We start from the raw sequence: 23,498 nt of genomic DNA, 5'->3' as shown, positions 1-23,498 counted from the left end.
AGGGGGGGGGGGGGGGGGAGAGAGAGAGAGGGAGAGAGAGAGAGAGAAACCCAGGAAAGTGAGAAAATGCCATTTCGGTATTACAGAACACTCATTATTTATTTGGTAACAGCAATCAACATACCCCAGAGTCTTTGCAAACACAAGATGGCCATTGCCCCCCAAAACAAAAGCCAAAATAATAAATATTGCATTAAATAGATAAATCCAAACAAGAAAAAAACACAGCATGCAAAGGGGCTAGAACAATGGTTAAGACCCTCATCTATTGCATATTTCAGTACTGTGAAGTTATAATATGTTCCAGAATCCCAGTAGGAAAAAAAGAATAGATGGAAAAGGGAACAAATTAATACAAAGAAAACAAAGCAAAATACAAGGGAAGATGATGTTAACCAGAGAAGGAAATGACTTAAGGAAGTAAAAAGCAATTTACTCTCTCCATTTTGGCAGAGAATAAAACATGTTGAAGAGCTGCAGATGAAAATTGAGACAAACAAATTGTCTGACTAGTCACACATCGCATTACACCAATGCACTTCACAGCACTGAAGTGGGCAAAGTACGTTCTGGAGGGGACTTCTGCATTTAGCTTTACAAACCACATTTCATCTCAGTATCAACCCAGAACAAATATCCATTTGAATACCCTATCCTGAAACAACTGCTTGCATCAATCGGCTACAGTTAAATCTAAATTCTATTCAAATTAAACAAACATTACTCTGTCTATTCCTGATTTTAGGTCCAATGCCAGACTGTGCCTCTGAAAGAGCAATTCAATGGAGTAAGCTCCTTCTATGGACTACCAGTATATATCTGCTTCATCTATATATATCTGAACGCTTAAATACAGCAAAAGAGTGGTTTGCAAGAGGACCAATCTAGATGAATACCTGAGTGACAGCACATCACCTAACAGATTGCTGACTCTGTACATCAGAAGGGGAAGGTAGAAGAGTTCCATAGCTGGAGTGGTGGATTATTAGGGGAAGCAACATTGTATGCCAGGATTTTCAAGTGCAAAAACCTTCAGCTTTAAAATAATAGTTTGTGATACCTCTTCCATTTTGCAAATATATAAAAAAAAGAGCTGCTGTGACTTTTAAGGATGCCTGTCTGTCTCAAAAGGGAGGGAGAAAAATAAACCTAGATTTAATTAAACTGTCCCACTTTGGAACTAGAGGTGTGCTTCTCAAAAAAAATAACCAACCCCCCCCAACTACCCCTCCAAAAAAACCAACCCAAAAAACATGTCAGTATAATTTAGTTATGAACCATCTTGCCTTCACTACCAAAACCCAGTCCTTGTAAGATTTTGTACAAGTTTTCCTGATACTACAATGCTACATGAAACAAAAACTGGGTTACTATAGCATGCAGTAGAGGCTTCACATGAAAGGTTCTGTAGGGTTTTCATTACTAGTAGTGTATGTTGGTCACCATAACACATACATACAGTCTCCCAAAACCCACATCTCCTCTATCTTCATAAACCAACGTAGCATTACTATATTTAGTAATCTGTAACAACTTCCTGAGTACTAAAACTACTCAGACCAGTTTTGCTAAATGATATGCTAACTCACCGTCTCTGATTTTAACATACATGGCCATTGAGGCAAGTCACTTCATAAAACAAATCCTTCCTATTATAAATGCCAGAGAAGCAAACAGGACCTCCAGGTATTCTGTTGTTACAGTGGGTTTGTATTTGCCTCTCAGCATCCTTTTTTGAAATATTAAGATTGATGTAAAGCACATCTTAATTTTTAGCAGAAAACAAACACTTCTGTAAAGTCGCTAGTGTGGCCCTAGCCTTATCCATGGAAGAAATCACTGGCTTCACACAAAGGCATCATAAAATACCACCACAACGGTAATTATAAAGCATAAAGTTAAAAATCAGTCAGTATAAATAACAGCCAAATAGCCAAACAGTGATGCATAAAAGTGTCTTAAAATAACCAGAAATATTACTTTTTAGTACATGACATTCTCAGAAAGACAGCTATTTTTAGCTTTTAGGCAGTGCAAAAACAATTGACTGAACCAAGTTCTAATATTCTAGACTACAGACCAAGTTATTAATGTTGATCTGCATCATCATTATCCTCCTAACTCCTCCATATAATACCAGAATTACCGTCACATGCATAGGTTTTACTGCATAATCCCTAAATCGGTTTTAGTTATGTGTAAAAATGATTGAGAAATCAGGTATTACGCAGAAGATAGAGAAGAGGCATGGAAGAAATTAAAAGCCCTCTATTGTGTTTGCAAACACAGGAAATGAATCTAAGGCTGACTCATTAAGACAAGACTTTCCTCAACTGCTCCAAGACCAGCTCCGAGTTCAGGGAGCAGATTTCCATAATAAAAGTGATCTTTCCAGCCACCTAGATTTTCAGGATCACAACTACCACAGGATGAAATTATACTGTGGAAAATATTTGGAACAAGATGCAAGAACCTAGTCTAAAACTTCACCAATTTCAATGAAATCCACTACTGACTGGGGAAAAAAAGGTGCGTTATGCTTGTATTGAAATGCAAAAAGTAAATTTACACTTTTAGAAAAGTCTTCAATTTAACTTTTGAAAGAGTTTACACAGAAAATCCCAAGCCTTTCACAGTGAAAAAGCAAAATATGGTCTGAATTATAACCATCTAGTTAGTAGATGAAAAAATAAACAGTTAAGTTTTTCACAATACAAAATAACTACAATAGTGTTTAAGTTAGATTTAAACAGCATGTTCCAGAACTTTGGATTTCTCATGCAAAGTCAAGTAAATTAGGGAAGATTCTACCCAGTGCCTGCCAAACACACAGCAAATTCCATACAGCATTAAAAGTCCCAAGTCCCAATCCTTTACATATTTATGTGACAAGATTTCAATGGCCCTGAAAAGACCATTCATATGCAGTTAATCGTCTGCAAATTGTTAGAATATTAACATTGAACTAGAAGAATGTACTTTCTCCATAGGATGAACTGCATTTATTACCTTGCTGCAATGTCACTTAATTGACATCTGGAATCCGTTAATCCAGTACCAACAATGCTGAATAAATTCCTTAAGATTTCATGTAAGTGATTTTTCTAAGCAAGCCAGAAGAAGGTTATGACACGGGCTGCTTTGCTAAGTTTCATCACAATCCCCACCCTGAGCTGTAACAGTTTTGTCTGCCTACCCTAACCTAATCGCATTGTTTACTTAACCACCACACAGTATACAAGAGTAAAGTAAACTATCTTGCTGCATTCTGTTTGACCAGCATCACAAATTAGCAGTACAAAGCTGATCTGACAGAATCCCCCAAAGAAAACTAACATGCTGAAGGGAGGAAGGAATCTGATGTTTTCTTTACAGCTGTTTTCAAAATTAGACATTTTCCTCAGAGCTTCTTCAGAGCCTGATGCAATATGTGACACTGTTGTACAGGTTACATGCCATAAAAACAAATGTGTTTGCGCCCTGGAGAAGCTAGGCTACTTATTTAAAGAGGATTACCGTTGTCAAATAGACCAAGGGGGAAGAAAACCAAAAACCCAAAACAAAGGAAAACCAAAACCTCTTGCTTTGGGCTATATCAATACATGTCTATAAAATAAATTATCTAATCAAATTTTAAAAATACGCCTTTACTCCCCCCCTAGGGTTTCTCCAGAGAATATGGATAATAGAATTAACTGTCTTCAGTTATTTATTTCTTCTTCCTTACCCATATTTATTTTTCATTTTAAGGAAGAATAAATAAATAGTATCATAACAAAGCTGCTATATTTCTTACCCAACAAGCTGGAAGCATATCAGAAAAAAATGTATTTTAGCTATACCATTGAGAAGAACAGAACCTGGAAGCGCTATCTAGCTTCAAATCAAAAGACCAGCCTGTAATCCTCACAGTCATTTGTTTTGTCAGCGTTTTATTATCACTTACTACTCCAACTTAGTTAAGCAACACCTATGTGGGGGGGAACAGAAGAGGCAAGAAGCAGAATAATTGGCTTATGATGCCTATGAAACTATCCGACATGTACGACTGCTAACATTTGCTGTGCATTAGGGAGGAAAGAGCTCTAATGAAACAGCAAGGTCTGTACTGTTCTTGAGCAAAGACACAAAGAACAACTGACCAAGACAAAAATTGGCCTGGACCACAATCAAAAAAGCCTACTGAACTGAAATGTAAAGACACTTGAAATATTGTGAAGAATCATTTGAATCAGGTAGATAACACATGAAAACCAAAAAATGTGACCTCCTGTTCAAAGAACACTGACTCATTGTAGACTGCTACAGTTTAGTCGAATCCCCGGTTAGTGACAAGCAGATCAAGCATCAATTAATGCTTTCAAATTTCTCCAGAAGTCTCATGCATGAACCAATTGAGTTCAAAACCTTTGTCCCAGGTTTGGCACAGATACGGGATGGTTTGAAGCCTTAAAACAGGCAACAGAATCTTCACGAGAGATGACAACACTGAAGACCACCAAGATGGCAGATTCATCTGAAATTCGTCTCCTGGTATGAGTGAACCATAATGAGAATATTTCTGTTATCAAACAGTAATCTCACATCAACTTAAATGACCTGACCCTGTAACTTACTCACACAAGCAACCTCATTAAAATCAAACTGTAAAAAAACCCTGCAAACTATTGCTAGAGCATCAAGTATATGAAACCATCATGCTGTACTCAACAGCAAAACAGAGAAAGTTAAAGACTAAGAAGAGACCAAGAAAAAAGTAAATACTGTATTTCAATAAGTAAACCACAGCAAACAATGGAAATACTGCAGAGATATGAAGAAAGGAGAACAGAAAGCGATGAAACACCATCTACTGTGTCTTCTTGCTCAGTGACAAACCCCAAAGTATTTGCCTCTCAAATGTTGTGTATTTAAAAAACCTGTACAAAGCATTCAGTAGTTTACTAAGTTTTTCAGCATTTCTTCATACCATATTATATCATATGCACTATGACTTGCCTTCTGGAAATCATGTAAACACCATATTGTTTTAGATACACCATACCATTATTTTTTATATCCTCTATTATACTGCCCCAAAAAGGCATCACAACAGGTTTTAACAAAGATTAAGTAAAATACTGAGAGTGATCAAGCGTTAAAAACCACGCTAGCTGACATCTGACTATTGGTTTGTTATGATTTCAGTGTTTTTCTACTAAGGTTAAAATGGTGTCAGTAATATTTGATACAAAAGGAAGGATGAAATTAACTGAGCCATATCTGGAGCACCCTTTTGTCTGCAGTAACTTGCAAAAGCAAGAGGTCAGTAGGACTTAGACGATGATTTGTCAGGCATATGATTACAACTCGGCTGCACTATAAATGACAGCAGATGTACAGATAAAATTGTGTGTCAGGGCACAAACCAACTACTAATCTGTGTGTGTTTATACTTAGGTGCATATATTCTTTTTATAGAGGGGGGTGTGTGTGTGTTATATATATATATATGTATATCTAACACTGTTTCTGTGAAATATCTTTTTCTGAAAATGCTCCAAAGGCCCCTGAACCAAGTGTACCACATGGGTTTTTACCCAGAAATTAAGTTCCATGTTGAATTTGTTGGACAATCCAAAACAACATTTTTATCTGGCAGATGCCGTACCATTACTATTCAGTGTCTTCATAATAACTTCCATTTGTGCAAATTCGTAGTTGTAGTCTGGTTCTGAAGAAGCTTCACTAGCTGCATCCAGATCATGCTCTCCTAACGAGGTTTCTTTCTCAAGGTCTCTCAGCCAATCTCGTCGTTTCCTCTTTGGTAAATTGATTCTGTGTAAAAATTGAAATTCAGTTTCTAAAAAGTTTAAGCAGAACAGTGGCAGAAAAAAAAAAGATAGGCTGAATGTAAAGTGGCTGGAATGTAAATATCAACTATTACCTAAAAAAGTGGTTGTTTCCCCATAATATTCTATCTCCATGCCATAACTGAGTGACAGTACATACCAGTGCACCATTTACACAGGATCTGAAAGAAGAAAAAACAACTTCAGTGAAATCCTAAAAATAAAAGATTGAAAAGTAACTACAAGATCCATTGTTTCTCCTGTCTACAGGCAGTGATTTGTATCATATAATGCACAAATCTGCTAGGTTCTCATTAAAAAAACAACGGGAAAGTTACTTGTCTGATTTCTACTGACAGAATTAAACACAAAGCACCCTCCCCCTCCAGCTTTGGCTGGTACAACTCTTCAGTAAACACATAGACACGGTTGCTTTTAGTTGCACAGTTTTCTTTAAATGCCCATTTCTCAAAATGGGCCACTGCCTCTTTCTCATAAACAGTCTGTAAACTTGGATGCATGCAAATCCTACTAATAAACCTCTCCAAGATACAAGTTAGTCAACACAGTTGCAAAACATACTGTTAACATACTCGGCATTCAAGCATAAGAAAAGACACTTAGATCCAAGTTTCATTCTTTCAACACATGGAGTCTCTATTATTATCAAGGGTCTATTTTTGTGAACATCTGGTATACTGCTACATTTGCATTTAGGTTTCTTTGTATTTAAGTTTCAATCACAAAATGGGAAAAATGGAGCTGTTGAACTTTTGCATATGCAAGTCACAAAGCAGAACAATTTATTTGAAAGGGGAAAAAAAAACTTACGTAAAATGAAAAAAGCTTTTTCAGATGCACAGTTCGGAATTCAGCTGTCTCAAGTAAGTCAACACAAACATGTAAGCATTTGATTTAAAACCAGGTTTTTGGTGGTTTGGGTTTTTTTCAATGAAAGTCTTGGTAACTAAGTTTCTGTTGACACTAGTATCTTAAGAACAGCTACTTAAGCACTGCAGATCAGGCACAAGTAAAACAAAATATTTATGTTTTTTCACTGACATGTATCTTTGTTCTTGCCAGTCAAAATGACTGATTTCCAGTACAGTAACTCTGTCACCACAAGTCTGAATCCCATCTCTTTGAAATTTTGTAATGTAGGCTGCAGAAGAAAAATGCAAATGCTAAGAGGTATTTTACTGAAGGCAGAATGGAAGAGATTGGATTTTTTAAAAGGTGTGTCTCAAACTTTTGTTTCTCATTCTAATACTAATCTATACGTTATTTAGATATTCAGATTTCAGTCAAGCAGCATGACTATTAACTAGGACAAAGGTACTGCTTATCACACACCATTGGAGATGAAGTGACAAAGACATTTACAATTCCACCCAAGAAGCTACAGTGTCCCCAAATGAAAAATAATAAAAATATAGAAGTAGAAACAAGAGGGGAAATGTGACTTCACACTGCATATTTACTAGACATGACAGTAATTAAAGATTTAGAAAAGGATTTAAAGATCTTCAGATCTTTAAAACACCTCTTTCTCACAAAATACTGAGCTTTACAACAGGAACTACTCATGAGACAAAATTTATCCTCTCCCATCAAGACACAGCCTGCTATCCCATTGCATGGGTCGCGATAGCCAGCAGCGTCTCAGTGATCCTATATCACTCCAGATACAGACAAGCAATGGTCTCTTGTTCCTACTCAATACCTTCTTGCGATGGTTTATTCTGAGCCAAACCACCGATAGCCTGTTATGCTGCAGAGTGGGTGGGTGTGTACACGTGTGGGGAAATCTCGGTTTTATCGGTGAATTTCACTTCTAAGTATCTGTTTAAGTCATCTATATTGAAGCTACCTATTGATCAGAATGTAAGATACCTTCTGACTTGGTAAAATAAAAATGCACGCAAGTTATCTCCTGGTAAAGAAAAGCAAACACTTCACTGGAAAGTGCTGCTGATCTTTCTTACCTTGCATTTTCTTTTGGTGTGAGTGTAACTTCTCCATCTAAAGCAATATCAATCTCACAGTGTTCTGGTTGGATTCCTATACCAAAGAGCTGTATATCCTGAGAGGTATCTGCACCAACTCTTGTGTGATCCTAGAAAATAAGCTGTTACTAAGAGACAAGCAAACTATCACTGTTTATATAACTATGAAAATATTAGCTAAAGCACTGAGACTGCATAATCTACGTGCTCTCCTTTGCTAAGCGCTTCTATAGAGCGGAAATGGTGCCACAGCAGATTTGAAGACCATAAAAGGTCACACACAAACTGTTCTTCTGCTCTACACTTCACCTTCATATGGTTTTAAAGCAAAATAAAGCAGTTGATGCACAAATTCTGATGTAGAAATATTCTCAGACTATGCTTGCATACAAGCAATAAATGCAAAGAGTGAAGAAAACCAGCCATGCCATATAGGCACATGTAACAAAGGACTACATGGATAGTTAAACAAGGTGCACAGAGTTGGCTGCTTTTCAGAAAACAGCTAGATAGCAACTCAACTAAACATACTTTCAAGTTGTATTGTAAATTCTGCTGAAATACTTCACTTTGCTGTTGTTAGAGAAGTTGTGCTTTATTTGCTACTGTTCAAATACAGAAGCCCTATCTCGGCCACTAAAGCAGAAAAGTAACTATAGACAGGATAGTCTTTCATATTATATTGACAAGGAGCTCACATTTTCTTACAAACTTATTAGGTTTGTATTTGACACTACTTCACTCTGACACAAGACTATGTTAAACAGAATGGTATGAAAGCTAGTGGCACTAGGAAAATACCTTTCTGAACATTTTTAACAGTGCTTCCCCCCCGGCTTCTCTTTTTCTTAAGCTTTTCTGTCATCAAAGACTATGTTTCCTCTTACTGATTGCTACTAAACATAATCTCTTTATGATTAACTCATTGAATATTTAAAGCAATCCTCAGTTCACCCACAAAAAGAAGCATCTAACATGAGGCTCTCACTTCAAGTTCAGCCCAAAAGGCAGTTCTATTCACATCTTGTCTGGAAAAGCTAGAATTTATCTCAACACTGGCACACACTGAGCACTTCTTCCACTGTTGGCAATCGGGAGATCAACTAGGAAAACAATGAAGCTGAACTGCAAAGGGATAACAAAAGCCTAAACAGTAGAAGGCAGCCTAACCTATTTTGCTGCAACTAGTCTTAAAAATCTAAATACACTCTGAAAAAACAAATTGAGTTAGAAATTCAAAACAATAAACAAGTGTCCTTTCATTCTGTGTAAACATCCTGTTCACATTCTTACCTTTAAATAGTAAACCAAAAGCTCATTGAGCGCAGGGTCTGCATTCAGGTTCACCAGGTAACACTTGTCATCCCCAACCTTGATACCTGAAGACTCAAGGGAAATTCCCATGCTCTCTAGCTGTCTTTGCCTCTCCTGCAAGCACAAAAATAGGTTAATCTTGCCTCCTGCAATATGAAGAGACAAGTACAAAAAGTAAATGAAAGCAGAGCAACTAAAGTTGAGGATGCACATGCTGAACATGCATTCTGTATATTGCTACCAGAAACAGAACTTAAGACATTGGTTAAATAGCATATGTTTAATAGAATTCATTTTTACACACCAACAATAAAAAGTTAGATTTAATCCTCAGACACCTGCTTCCCCAAAGTGGCACTTACTTACCTAAGCAGCCCTATTGATTTCATTAGAGCTACTCGTGAGTAACACAATATGGCTTTGAACATCTATGTTAGTTAAAAACTAGTCTCTGTTGCAATTACTTCAAAGATAATCATAGTCATAGATAATTTAGAAGATAGCATGCCACAGTTTATGTTTATTCTTTTGCATTATTATTATTAATTCAGCTAAAGCATCTACTCAATCACACATGCCTTTTGCTTTGCTACAGTTTGGGGGTTAGGGTTTTTTTTACTTGGCTGGTTGGGTTTGGTTTGGGTTTTTGCCCTGCTTTTTTTTTTTTTTTTTTTTTTGAACAGTGGTTGCACCAAAGCATACTTCAGGAACATTAGGACTAGAAAGGGAAACCAACAACACTCATTCTCCACACTATAGATGATGGAAATGATGGAAAAGTACACTGGAATCCAGAAGTCTTATTTTAAGTACAATAATAATAAACGAACTTTAGTGAATACGTGTACACATTTTCCTTCTCCAGTTAAGTAGTCGCTAAAAGCAAAAGCAACAAACACCACCCAAAATTCTGATCCTTTTGTAATTCTTCATTTTCTTAGTCACTTCAAGGGAAATATGTCCAAGATCCCACTGTGGTCTTATAAATAAATGAGCCACGCAAACATATTTTGATGTTTTACTTTAAAATCAAATAATAGCTTTTATCAATGATATCATGACACAGCTACACTTATTCTAATGGAATTTAGACTTAAAAAAATACAAAACAAAACACTGATAAACCCCAGAAACAAGGGGAAAAGACAAAAATCCAAAGGAATTTTAAATAACTGCTGGGGAAGACAGCACAGTCCACTAAAGCTCATGAAATTCAGCTGACTTGCACTGTATGAGTATCTGGCCTTTATTCCTCAAAATTTCTGAAATACCTGTGCAATTTCTTCTGTTTTCCTTAGCTTTTCTTCCCAGGTGACTGTTAGCTCTTTTATTAGTTTTTCAGATTCTTCCAATTTTTCCTTCAGTTCTGGTGCCTTCATGGCCTAAAAGATGGAAATTAGCAAAAACCTTCAGCTACTCTTTCCACTGCAACATTTACTTGCACAAGGAAACTGAACACAGCAACATAATATGAAATGCAACAAGTATAGATTTCAACTATATCCCCAGGCTTTTCATGGCAGAAGATGAAGAAACAGGTCACTTGCAAAGGAAGAGGACAGAATGAATCTATAATGGGTCCAGATCTGAAATAGTTGAAGATCATAGAATCATAGAATCATTTCGGTTGGAAAAGAAAGACCTTCAAGATCATCAAGTCCAACCATTAACCATGCCCCCTAAACCATGCCCTGGAGTACCCTGTCCACTCGCTTTTTGAATACCTCCAGGGATGGTGAATCAACCACTTCCCTGGGCAGCCCATTCCAATGTTTGACAACCCTCTCAGTAAAAAAATTTTTCCTAATATCTAACGTAAATCTCCCTTGCCTCAACTTGAGGCCATTTCCTCTTGTCCTATCTCCAGCCACCTGACAGAAGAGACCAACACCCACCTCACTACAACCCCAGAGAGCTATAAGGTCTCCCCTCAGCCTCCTCTTTTCTAGACTGAACAACCCCAGCTCCCTCAGCCACTCCTCATAAGACTTGTGCTCCAGGCCCCTCACCAACTTGGTTGCCCTTCTCTGGACACGCTCAAGCAGCTCAATGTCTTTCCTGCAGTGAGGGGCCCAAAACTGAACACAGGACTCGAGGTGCGGCCTCACCAGTGCCGAGTACAGGGGAACAACCACCTCCCTGTTCCTGCTGGCCACGCTGTTCCTGATACAGGCCAGGATGCCGTTGGCCTTCTTGGCCACCTGGGCACACTGCTGGCTCATATTCAGCCGGCTGTCAACCAGCACCCCCAGGTCTTTCTCTGCCGGGCAGCTTTCCAGCCACTCTTCCCCAAGCCTGTAGCGCTGCATGGGGTTGTTGTGACCCAAGTGCAGGACCCGGCACTTGGCCTTGTTGAACTTCATACAATTGGCCTCAGCCCATTGATCCAGCCTGTCCAGATCTCTTTGTAGAGCCTCCCTACCCTCAAGCAGATCGACCCTGCCTCCCAACTTGGTGTCGTCTGCAAACTTGCTGAGGGTGCACTCAATCCCCTCATCCAAATCATCAATAAAGATATTAAACAGAACAGGGCCCAACACCGAGCCCTGGGGAACACCACTCGTGACCCGCTGCCAACTGGATTTCACCCCATTCACCACTACCCTCTGGGCTCGGCCAGCCAGCCAATTTTTCAGATCGACATAGCTCCACAGGCTAATGGAACCAACAAAATCCCTGGGCCTGGCCACTAAAGCTTCAGTGTCTGTATAAAAATATCTGAATATTTAAAAACTTTAAGTCTTAGCTGTCTGAAATTCCACTGCAAAGTCTTTCTTCCAAAAGTAGTTTCAAATACAAATTTCTCTCAATATTTAGGCTTCCATTCTATGTTGGTTTTGTAAGTGTTACTAGAGTTGCATTAAAGCTTTCAGACTGACCCTATTGATTACCTTCGAAGGAAGGCATGCACTGGAGCTCACACTGGCTTTTCTCATTTCACAACAGGAAACAAAAGCTAAGGGCTCAAATACGTCCAGTGCCAAGTAACAATTCAACAGGCTGACCTGTAACTCTATATAACCGTTTTTAACAGAAGGTATAAGAGAAAAAACTTTTTAAAAAAATTAGTAAGACTTTGGACACTTCCTACAGACTGTGTTCAGCCACAGTCTGACAACATAATTAAGGACACGCTACAATAATATTTTCTGATTTAAAATATGGGATTAGAACAGAATTTTATTTACGAAAAAAGTGAATGGCTCCTTTTTCTTAAAGCAGATTTTCCCATTTCAGCCTGTAAGGAACTGTTCATACAAGGCACACTATTCCTTAAATGAACGTGAAGTTTTAACGCCACACAAATTTACCCTCAGACACACTTCTGTTCTTTTTCTGTCAGTATTTTGCGTCTTGCCTCAAAAGATAAAAAATATTTTCCTACAGTGCAGTGTCTAGTTTCTCCAGGTATCACCAAGTAAACTATCCTACCCTGATACTTTACTCTCCAACAGAAGTATATATCTAGGATAAGCAGCAATCACAGAGTGTTAAGGCAGTAAAGCAAATTGCTGATGGTTTCGGTGTCGCAGTTTTGACAATTTTTTATAGATTTTCACAAATGTCAGAGAGAAATGTCCCACATATTTTGTGGTTCAATACCAGACTTATGGCCTTTCACACTTTTCCATTAGACATCATAAAACTATATAGTCCACCAACGCAAAAAAAGCTTCTGCTAATAAGCCTACAGAATGAAGTTGTACTCTAGCTCTTACCTGTGCTGCATCTATTATTGCTTGCCATGAAGTTCTTCCAGAACAGTCTATTCTGACAAGGGTCAACATCAGTACAATGTTATCATTAAAAAGTTATTAAAAATAAGCAAACATTATTTTGCATTTATTTCAAGAAAAAGGTTAATTATTTAAAAAAAAAAGTGCAAGACTCTTCCTTTCCTTATTTTGTAAGACTCAAAAAGAAAACTAGTCTTCCAGCCAGAGTTTTACATGTCCTTGGGAAACTCGGTTTACATTGTACTGTGAATAATGTTACCTCAGCTTGAGAGAGCTGTTCTTTCAGTTTTTCAACTTCTTCACGTAATTCTCTGATGACCCTAGCATTTGGATCTTCATTCACCACAGCATGATTAACTATCCTTTTGGCTCTGTCTGCATATCTCAGAGTAGAGAGTGTTTCTTCATAGTTGTCTGCTGCTGGACTAATTGTGGCTATCATGGCAGTTTGGCTGTTTCCTCCCAAGTTGTCCTGCAGAGTGCATCCACAGAAAGTTTGAAGGTTAAAAACTGTTCTGAGACTATACAATGTCTTTACAAAGATACTTAAAATACAAAGCTTACTGTTTAGACACTGAAAGGTACTCTGCATATAAACTAACCACTATGATCCATAAAGATTTCCAGCCACCTCCACCAGCTCTGATTCCACTAGAAATGAAAACAGCCAAATAGGACTTTATATAGAATTAACACAAGATACACTTAGCTGTCCATATTCCTTGGAACAACTTCTAGCTATTAGAGCTCCTTAGCTCATTTTTAAAAAAAAAAAAAAATAAGATGAGAAGTCCACATACACAGAGGTATGCTACAATGATCCTACGAACTGTTAAGCTGACATCTTGTGAACAGGGTGAATGGAAAATACTAATTACCTTGAGAAGCCAAGTGAGTACAGAGTCTCTGTAAGGCACAAACTTGTTTTTCCCCTTCCCTGCTGCTTGGTCAGCAAGTGATGATATAACCAAGCCCAGTGTTGAAAGTGATCTATAAATGCAACACAGTAGAACAGCTTTAACACACGTTCCAAATGTAGATTTAATAAAACACAGAAAAGGCAATTTGCTGAAGAGTTTAATTTATACTCTGCAGAGCTTCACATTCAAAATATCAGAATAATTTAAGTTGGAAATGACCACAGGAGATCAGCTAGCCCATTGCCCTGCTCCAAACAGGGCCATCTATTTTAGTTACAGTTACATATTTGGAAGAAAAAAAAACGGATATCTACAGTGTTTCATCTTACCTAGTACTAAGACCAAGTTCCAGGAAGACTTAAGTTGAAATATTAAAGTATTTAAAATAGTTTGAAAAGTGCAAAGCAGACTGCCTCAGTACCCGGAGAATCACTGCCTTTGATTAGACATCTACCTTTTCTCAGAGATTAAAAATCTTTCTATCTTGGTGTCCTGGTTTCAGCTGGGAGAGAGTTAATTTTCTTCCTAGTAAGTGACACAGTGTGTTTTGAATTTAGTGTGAGAATAATGTCGGTAACACTGATGTTTTAGTTTAGGCATCCTCAAGACAAAGCCAGCTATGGCCCAGGAGAACTAGTCTGCCTGGTGAACCAGTAACTAATCAGCCATCACACAACAATGGAAGACTGCTCATCAGAAGAGACTGATTAGGAGGTCCCTTGACAAATGGGTTGACTTATAATTGAGGTGGAGCCTCACTAGCTTTTTGTGGGGGGAACAGACCAAACAATCTCCAAGCTACAAAAATGTTGCACAAGCGTGAAAAAGAAAAGCCCCCAAATTGCTTAGCAGACAGCCACATCCCAAACACCACTCTAGAATAGTGAAGAAAATACAGACAACTCATTCACTTTGGTACAGGTACCAATTCTACCAACAGGGGTAACTGTATTAGCAATCTGTGCAAAGCGTATGTGCATTATATTATCCAATTGTTATACAACCCTCTGTAAATTTTCAATGACATCGGGGCTCTTGGGGTGAGTATGTTTAAGATAATGAGCTGGTTCAGGAGCCTGAGAACATTAAACAGATGTTTAGCCTAAAGGGTTTTAAAACAGACAGCGCTGAAGTGCAAGAGCATACTGGTCCGTCATATTCATGCCCAATTATCCAGCTACTAAGGAAAACTTCAGCAGCATTGCAATTAGATAGTCAAATAAATCTTTAATTGTACTGTTCCACTCCATCCTTTTGAGTTTTCTTTTCAAAGAAGTAGTACTATTTTAGTTGATAGGCAGTGTTTGCACAGTATTTGTAACAGGGCCTTAGTGCTGCTTGCAACTACCAGTGGTTCAGAAATAACATTTAGAAAATGACAAAAATGTTGCAGAAGAATATTTCAAGGAAGATATCTGAGGGTAAGGTAACAAGAACCATTATATGCGTCACAAAAGATGTCCCATATTGCCTATAGCACAAAGGGGTATGAAGATAGCATAGACCTGAAAGCAAAATTAAAAAAGAAATTTAAGCAGAGGCTAGGCAATCTGATCTCCCAAGAGAGCACTCTATTTTGTAAATTTTTCTATAGGATAACTTTCCAATTCATCTCTGAAAAATTCGCAGCAAAAAGGACAGTTAGTTTTAGTTTGTGACCTAAACAAAAGCCTAACAACCTCTGAAAGCTTGTGGGGGGAGGATGGGGAAGGGAGAAGTGGTTCTCGCCTCCAGTCTCTGGTCTCCACAGACAGAGATGACAGGGGGCTAAACATGCAAGAGCAAACAGTAGGATGCCATATGCTGCCCCGTAGCAACCTCCTACAGCACAACTGAAAAGCACCACCAGCATGCTCCCAATGGAGTCCAACTTCAAGGAGCATAAAGTTAAGAAGTCACCCTGGCCTATTTTCCTCTGATTCCTCTTTCCCTCTTTAAATGAGGGGAAATGTTAAAACTAAAGCCAAAAACTCAGGGAGGGGGAAGAAAAGGACACTCAGAAGGGGGATGGGAAAAACAGGGATTCAAAAAGGCCTATCGTTGAAAACTATTTCACAACAGGGCTGCAACACTAATTCCAGTTACAGGCACCGTATTTTAATGAACAGGAAATTATAAGCTACAGTTTATTAACAGAGGATTAAAAGATGTGATAATACTTCTGCTCCTTACAAATACTGATTTTATTTTGAGACTAACTGTTACCATCTGCAATAAAAGCCAAACTGGAGTAATTTATGTGTTCTGCTTGAGATTTCATAATACAAAGTTCTTTAAAGACTTTAAGGAAAGCAGTAAAAGAAATGGCTGCCCAACAAAATAATTACAGGACTCATCGGCTGCTCTCCGTCATGCTAGATGGTGCATCAGAGATGCGTCATTACTTTGATCCTATCTCACACTACTTATATCATGAATCAACCAGAAGGCCTAAGCCCGTGGCGCACAGCAGACTGAGGGAGTTCAGAAGCAGCAGGGTGAACTTCACGTGGTGCAAGAGCACAGGAAAGTGCCGTTTCTGCACACTTTCTGTTCTCTTTGTCCCTAATCCTGAGGCACGATGAGGTTGCCCTTGCTGGCGGGCAGTGGGAAGCTCCCACACTCCCACCACGGGCCTGAGTCAGCGGTGTTCCGACAGAAGTGGTGCTTCCTCACCGCAGGGAACAACTCTGTCCCTAAATGACACCCATTCAAGCTACTTCTGTACAATTTATAACCAAGTTCTTCAAGGAGCAGAATCCACCTTTCTATTACTTAACTCTGAATACAAAAAACCTCCCTAAAATCAGCTTGGAGCCAGACCTGTCCCAACCCATTCCTTCCCCCCACCTACATTTTAAAGGCTTCTTTTTGCATTCTCAAGTTAAAATGACAACAGCTATGATTTTATTAATCAGAGTTAAAATTGCAGACTGCTCGCAGAAAGTATTTTTCTTAGCCACTAATTGACAGCTTGTTTATTCTGCTTCCTCCTCCTATTGTACTCTAGAAATGCTTTGACTACACCACAAAGAGTTGTTAAGCACCTGCGTTTCTGCACTCTGTATGGGAACTAGCACATCCTGGGGAGGAACAAGCACATCCAGCTTTCCTATGAGGTATGGCAAGTCCCCCAAAACCCTCAATAATAAAGAGCAGACACCCAGCACCTTTGCCAAGGCCATTCTGCATCAGCTCTGAGAAAAACCAGAAGTAATCTTCATTACAACTTTATGCAGATGTTAACAAAATGACACAACTCTGTTGTTTCAGAACGTGGGAGAGCAATCCACCGCCTCCCCCCTGCAACATGCTGTCCCAAGATAGGAAAGAGCATTTACAACAGGATGAGTTGTGGGACCCAGGTGGCAGCTACCAAAGCCCTAGCCGGGTTTCATCAGAAACAAATGGCACAGACACCTGCAGAGACTGGCTGAATGTCACACTACGCAGTTTTGGTACGCACAGCTGAGTGTACATTTTCCCTGCCTTGTAAATACATAAACAGGTACATTATTTCCCCATTCTTCTTCAAGGTAATAAAACATAGCACAAGCAGCAAAATTGATTTGCCAGGTAATTTCAGCAGCTCCATTTTGATCCCATTAAACATAACACATGCTACCAATACATCTTACCACTTTTTTATAGAAGAATAAAAAAATAATTAAAAAAGGAGCTGACATAGTAAGGTATATGATTTAAATATACTGTATCACTCCAGAAAAGATCATTGCTTTTCCCTAATAAGTAAGGTGCATCACACCCAAGAGAAGATCGTACACAATGTTCTCTGAAGAACCAGTCTGATAAAACATGCATACCAATTTTGAAGCTTCCAGTGAAAGTCAGGCTTCATTAAAGCTCCAAGTAACAGCAAAAATCTAACAGAAGACACCAAGCACAGCACTAAGAATTCTCTTTCGCCTACCAGTTCCAAAAGAGATTTCAAACAGAGAATGCTTAATAAATGAACTAAGTAATACAGATTTATACCATATAAGAATTTAATTGATGGGAAAATGTAGAGCTGTCCACTTTTCTTTTTAAAATATCTTTTGCAGAAAAGTTTGGTGCTTGCATCTGAAGTCCTGTATTGTCAAAGAGGTTCAGCCTGGGCAAAACAACCTTCCCCTACCACATGCATACCGTAAAAGTTTAACACTGAGTAAACATCCTAGTAGAGAGAAAAAAAAGGAAGTCTTTCTGTATCTATAACAACACTTGCAATTTGTTAATAGCTGTTGGGAAAGCTGGCATTTGACTTCTTCCCCAAGAATTAGAAAGAAACATTTAATTTCATCTTTGCTTATGCAAAATACCAATACAGTTTCTAGTAAAACCAATCTGAATTTAACAAGTAACCTGTGGGGTAAAGGTACAATACCTGCCATTAGGCAAACAGAGCTACATAATTTTGTTGCACAAGGACTATGCCAGCGTGGCTACCAATATGATGCATTAAACACAAAGTAGATTAGAAATTAAGCTAGAAAGAGCAAACATGTTCAAACTCTAAAAAGAAGTAATTTAAAATCATTTTACCTATGAATGCTGTTCAAACACACGTTGTGCTGTCATTGTTAACTTAAAATACCAAAACATTTTGTAACATTTTAAAATTAAATTGAAAAAGCAGTAGCTTTTAATGTAACAGTTAAACTCGTTCGTTCCCAGGAAAATTAGTATACTTAAGACAGCAGTAATAGTGTGCTAAATTCTTGCTTTTGGGCAATAATACAGTAATTACGGTAAAAAAGTGCCTTGAAACTTGTCATTGCTTGAGTACAAATGCCCAAGGCAATGCTAAACTAACACAGCTTCATTCTGATCTGGTTTTCTTAAACTGTGAATTATACTCTTACATATTTTAATACATGTTGGAACAAAGCCATTCAACTCTGCAACTTTGCATTCTTCCTTGAGCTGATGATGAGACAAACACATGAGCCTGGGGACAGGGTGTATAAATGAATCACAAAAGGTATATGCTTAATTAAAGAGGGCTGCTGTCACTTTTTCCAGATAAAATTCATATAGCCCTCATCTGAGTCAAGTATGAATCAGGGTCCCTATGCCAATGTAGGGAAACACATGGTGTTTAGCACAGAGCAGCTGAAAGAGCCATATTGAACTGCTTCTGATGAGGTCTATCATTTGAACTGACTTGTGACAAGCACACCAAGAGAGGAGGCCAAGGAAACAACAGTGATTCTTAACGAGATTTAAGCTTTGCAACCTGCGTATGCCAATGTCTTACTTGTTTATGTTGCTGCCTTCCTTCAGACGTTCTCCTGCAGCTCCTGTTTTGGACACTCTCTCACTCCCAGCCAAATCCACCAGGCTGACCTTGCTGACCTTCTCTCCAGAATTCTGCACAGATGGGACACAGGAGAACAACAGCTAAGAAACACCGGCACAAAGTACTAACATGTCTGACACTGGCACCATGAAACACTGTTCTTCAAAATAATGTGGGTTAAAGTATCAAACTCAAGATATGAGAAAAGAAGGAATTGCCAGAGGTTTTATAGCTCTTTAAGAGTCACTCACATATTTTATAGTAAAGGGCTGAAGCACTAATGAACCAGAATCAGCTGTGTGGTAACATCAATAACCTTAGTGGCAGAGTAGGCCATTAAAATATACCAACTTCAGCAACAGTTAAGACCTAAAACAGGTTTCATGGTGGCAATATAATCTTAAAAAGTGATCCAACTGTTTGCTATCTGGTGTGCTTCCTCACTCTTCCAGGGTTCTCTCAATCTTATGGTCTTGTCAATATTACTTTGATTACTGGACCCCATGGCATTAAAGGTAGAAGCACAGCTGAACTGGTAATGTATGTGGAAGAAGGAAGAAGAAGAATTCACCACAACTTCATAAATTAATCAACAGAAATACATACACCAGAATGCTGGTCATAAAGTGTCTGAGTCACTATAATATTGAATACAGCATGAGAGCGGCTGCTTTCTTCATTCATGTTGGTTGCAGCAACTGTTCGTGATTTGTTTCCCTCCGACATCAATGACTCAATATCCTAGAGCAAAAAGGGTAAAAAGTGATGCTAGGATAAAAGCAAGTATTGTGCTTGCTGAACAAAACCCCCATCTAGATGGAAGGGTGTGTACATGTGGGAGAGAGGAAGAAGGAAAGGTAGAAGTAATGAGAAAATTCTTTGCACATTTTGAGATATATTGGTACAGAGAGTATGTAATTTCACAGAATGGCTTTAAATCACATCTCTGTTTTAAGTGCTGCGCTTAAAAGCCCAGCAGCTACAGTCAATACACCTCCTCCTTATCTGCTGCTGAAATATGTTGGCAACATGCACATTACAAATCATACTGTTTAATGCCAGTAATCAGGCCAGCACAGATCTACTTACACAAGTGAACACAATGCATCTCTTTACTGAACTTCACTAATACTCTCTTCACTTAATTGGCTCAAAGGGTTACCTCACTTGGAGCCTGTACCTTCCCACATATGCAAAAACAGGCAGCTATGCCGAGTCTGACATAAGTGCTCGCTGAGTCCTCCAAGACAGTTTCATGAGAGTCATCAGCCCAAAACTAAGTATGAACTAGATTTCCTAGAATTTGAAGAAAGAAGGTGTGCTTTCAAAGTACGCAATTCACCATAAAAGCTGCAAAAGCAGTTTTTATAATTCTATATGCACAGATGCTTCACAAAAATAAAAATCCCCATAAAAAAGCAAAACAGTTCCCAGACAATACTACACAAAGAATGAACATTTTTTTTAAAACCAACATTTCCAAATCAGCTTCCTCATAAAAAGAAAGGCCTACACAATTCATACAACTGCACCGCTTTAATTATTTTCATTGTGGCTACAGTAGTTCATTGGCTTCTACAATACTGATTTATTTTAATGTATTTTGGTAACTCAAGTGCGCTCAGATGCTGTCATGATTTAAATTATGAATTATATAAGCCATGTTGTAGCTCCTCATGCAATATACCTGTATAAAATAAGAGGTCACATTCAACAACAAAATCAAAAGAATTCATGCTGGAAGACTAATCTTATTTTGGAAGCCTCGTATTTCCTGTGTCAAGGAAACGCTGTGTTCTTGGTGTATAATATATGCATTGAAAACTGCAAAATAAAGTGATACAACTATTCTATTTTTAACCAACATAAAAGGCAAATCCAATGCTTTTACATGAAATAAATACTTCTGAAGCATTAGAGAAGACCTTTGTGATTGCCAGAGACCATAAACACTCAAGAACCAAAATGTCTGGATAGACACTAGTTTATCTCTTACAGGATTCCTATTGCTTATGTACATAGGTGTTAGTTATAAACTTGTCATTGGTTTAGCTTTACCTCAAAGTTTGTAACAGCCAGCTGAGACAGGCCGTCTACATATGGTCCCAACACTTTGTGCTCTCGAACCTTAAGGGACTGCCGACTCCTATGGAATAAAGTAGACTTTATTCACAATCCACTAGTGTGAACTTTATTGAAAAACAAAAATTATAGTATGAAATTATAACAATCTTCCATATAGCAGAAGTCAATTTGTCTTTTAATTGTAACAGGAGGAAAAAAGTCTTCCAGAATTGTTTTTAACTCAGATTAACAATAAAGACTCAAATTAATTTAACTGGTTTTAATCTATATACATGAATTATTTTTAATGCATCCTCTCACCCCAATATTTGTGGCTGGAACAAAACCTGAAATGCCTTATTTGGCAGAACTAATGTTGACAAAAAAGGAAACCAGAAATCCTCCCTGCTCCCCCCAGCAATTTGCTAAAGGTTCAATTCTTCTTGCATTTTCCACACTTCATCGACATATATCAAGTAAGTCTCAAATCTGCCTTTTTACCTAACTTGCATACTTCTTCACCTAGTGCAATTATGTTCAAGAATCAAAATATATACCACATGTATCAGTGCTCAGCAAAAAAAACAACCCCTATCAAACTACCTCTTGTCTAGACATCTCCAAGCCAGAGAGCCTAACCAGTATTTTTGTGTAGACAAAACAGAAGAAAGAGTGCCATGAGTACATTCCGAGGTGCTACCCTTCCACATTCAAAAAGTTCAACATCTAAACCATGAGAACCAAGTTGCAAATAAGCTTCAAACTCCTTCCAGTTGATGAAAATTCTTACCTGAGTACACTTTGGATCATATGGCAAAAATACACCAGAATTTACTTGCACATTCTTGTACTTGCTTTCTGGTGGTAAACTACGTCATACAGTATTTGTTTGCATCGTTATGATTGTATCCTAGTATTTAAATTGATCCACACCAGTTACTACTTCATATACAAGCTTTACATGGATATTCTCTTCTTTTGGGTGTTTGGTATCTAATCCTTTCTAAGGGAAGTCATATAAACATACATTCTGAAAAAACCTTCTCAAGGAATTCCAAAAGTGATTTCTACTTTTACAGTTTCAGACAAAAATAAGGAAGGCTGTGGGGGAGAGTGAAGCTACTCACCCTTTTGGGTCAAGCAGATCTCTGACTTTCTCATTGTAAATTTCCATATAGGACACTTCGACTTTAAAAGTATGAGATTCATTTTCTTCAACAGAAATTCTCTGAAATAAAGCACAACAGAGCCGTGGGATCAGACCCAGTTGCTCTGCATTGCCCATCATTGAAAAGGATTTTCCTGAACCTAAAGGAAAAAAATGAGAATAAAATGCTTTAGAATGTGGTTCTGAGCTACTCATTTGTTCATGAAGCACATGTTTTAATTCACTTTTTATTCCTCCAGAAGCACATATCAGAACAACATGATATGCTATTCCAGACAGCTAGCTTGCTCTTTGGACTACAAGGTAAAGGCAAACAAAAAGAGAAATTATCTTAAAGGTTTCTTTCAGCAGGGCCATTATTTGGGACCCCTTTGAACACAAATGACTGAATAGGCCTTCAGTACGAACTACTCCTTTCAGGCTTTGAAAGCAGCCCCAACAGGTAGTAACTAGGAACATATTTACAGAGCTGCTTTAAGAACTTTACATCGTCACTAGCTGTGCTACATGTTTGACAGTTAACTTTATGATATTTCAAAATACATTTTTAAAATATTGTCTAGCTTAATATTTATGTTTTATTCTTCCCACTTGCTACATGCACAAAAAGCGTTCTTCCCCTTTAGCACAGGAGACTCACCTGTCTGTCCATAAGCAAAAATACAAGCGTTATATCCCTGAAAGGCCTTTTCAAGAATTCCTTCTCCAAGGCACTTGAACACCACTTCTTGACCTAGAAAATAATTATTTTTTATTTTAAATTTAATAACAGACTAAAATTTACTGAAAACAAGAAAAAAAAAGGTTTGCAAATTATTTTTTACTATTGAGTGCATTGATGAACAAAAAAATGGTTTCACATACAACTGAGTGACAAGTTCAAAACATTTGCCTGAAACTAGTGTAACAACTACCTCTGTGTTTAAACATATTGCTGATTTTCTTGTGAAGGGAGCAGTTCTTCAAAGGGCATCATATAAGTTGAATGCTTAGAAAATAACATAGATGTCTAAATTTTGTATTATTTAAGTATAAATTTTGCAATTAATATACATTCTTTAATCATAAACTATACCCAAAAGAGTTCTGTATCAGAATTGTAATGAAACCCATTAGTGAACTAGGCTATTGCAGATACAACAAATATCATGTTAGAAATAGTAGCAGTTGCTCTCTT

At 37.9% G+C, this 23,498-nt stretch overlaps 1 protein-coding gene across 1 annotated transcript in view; it reads right to left on the bottom strand.

The window, feature by feature from the left end:
* LOC128149252 (kinesin-like protein KIF13A) overlaps positions 1–23,498 on the bottom strand; it is a 91,548-nt gene that overhangs the window by 35,267 nt on the left and 32,783 nt on the right. Inside the window, exons 3-14 of the mRNA XM_052804237.1 lie at positions 22,962–23,054; positions 22,281–22,461; positions 21,148–21,235; positions 19,696–19,830; positions 19,048–19,160; positions 13,767–13,878; positions 13,148–13,360; positions 10,423–10,533; positions 9,131–9,265; positions 7,817–7,947; positions 5,927–6,013; positions 5,651–5,817 (exon numbers count right to left, since the gene is read on the bottom strand). Of these exons, the coding sequence (XP_052660197.1) occupies positions 5,651–5,817; positions 5,927–6,013; positions 7,817–7,947; positions 9,131–9,265; positions 10,423–10,533; positions 13,148–13,360; positions 13,767–13,878; positions 19,048–19,160; positions 19,696–19,830; positions 21,148–21,235; positions 22,281–22,461; positions 22,962–23,054 (1,566 nt within the window). The remainder of the gene's footprint in view (positions 1–5,650; positions 5,818–5,926; positions 6,014–7,816; positions 7,948–9,130; positions 9,266–10,422; positions 10,534–13,147; positions 13,361–13,766; positions 13,879–19,047; positions 19,161–19,695; positions 19,831–21,147; positions 21,236–22,280; positions 22,462–22,961; positions 23,055–23,498) is intronic.

The sequence above is a fragment of the Harpia harpyja genome, chromosome 1, assembly GCF_026419915.1.
Source record: "Harpia harpyja isolate bHarHar1 chromosome 1, bHarHar1 primary haplotype, whole genome shotgun sequence".
Taxonomy (NCBI): Eukaryota; Metazoa; Chordata; class Aves; order Accipitriformes; family Accipitridae; genus Harpia; species Harpia harpyja.
The sequence above is the reverse complement of the archived record's forward strand: the minus strand, read 5'-3'. Positions and strand labels throughout refer to the sequence as shown.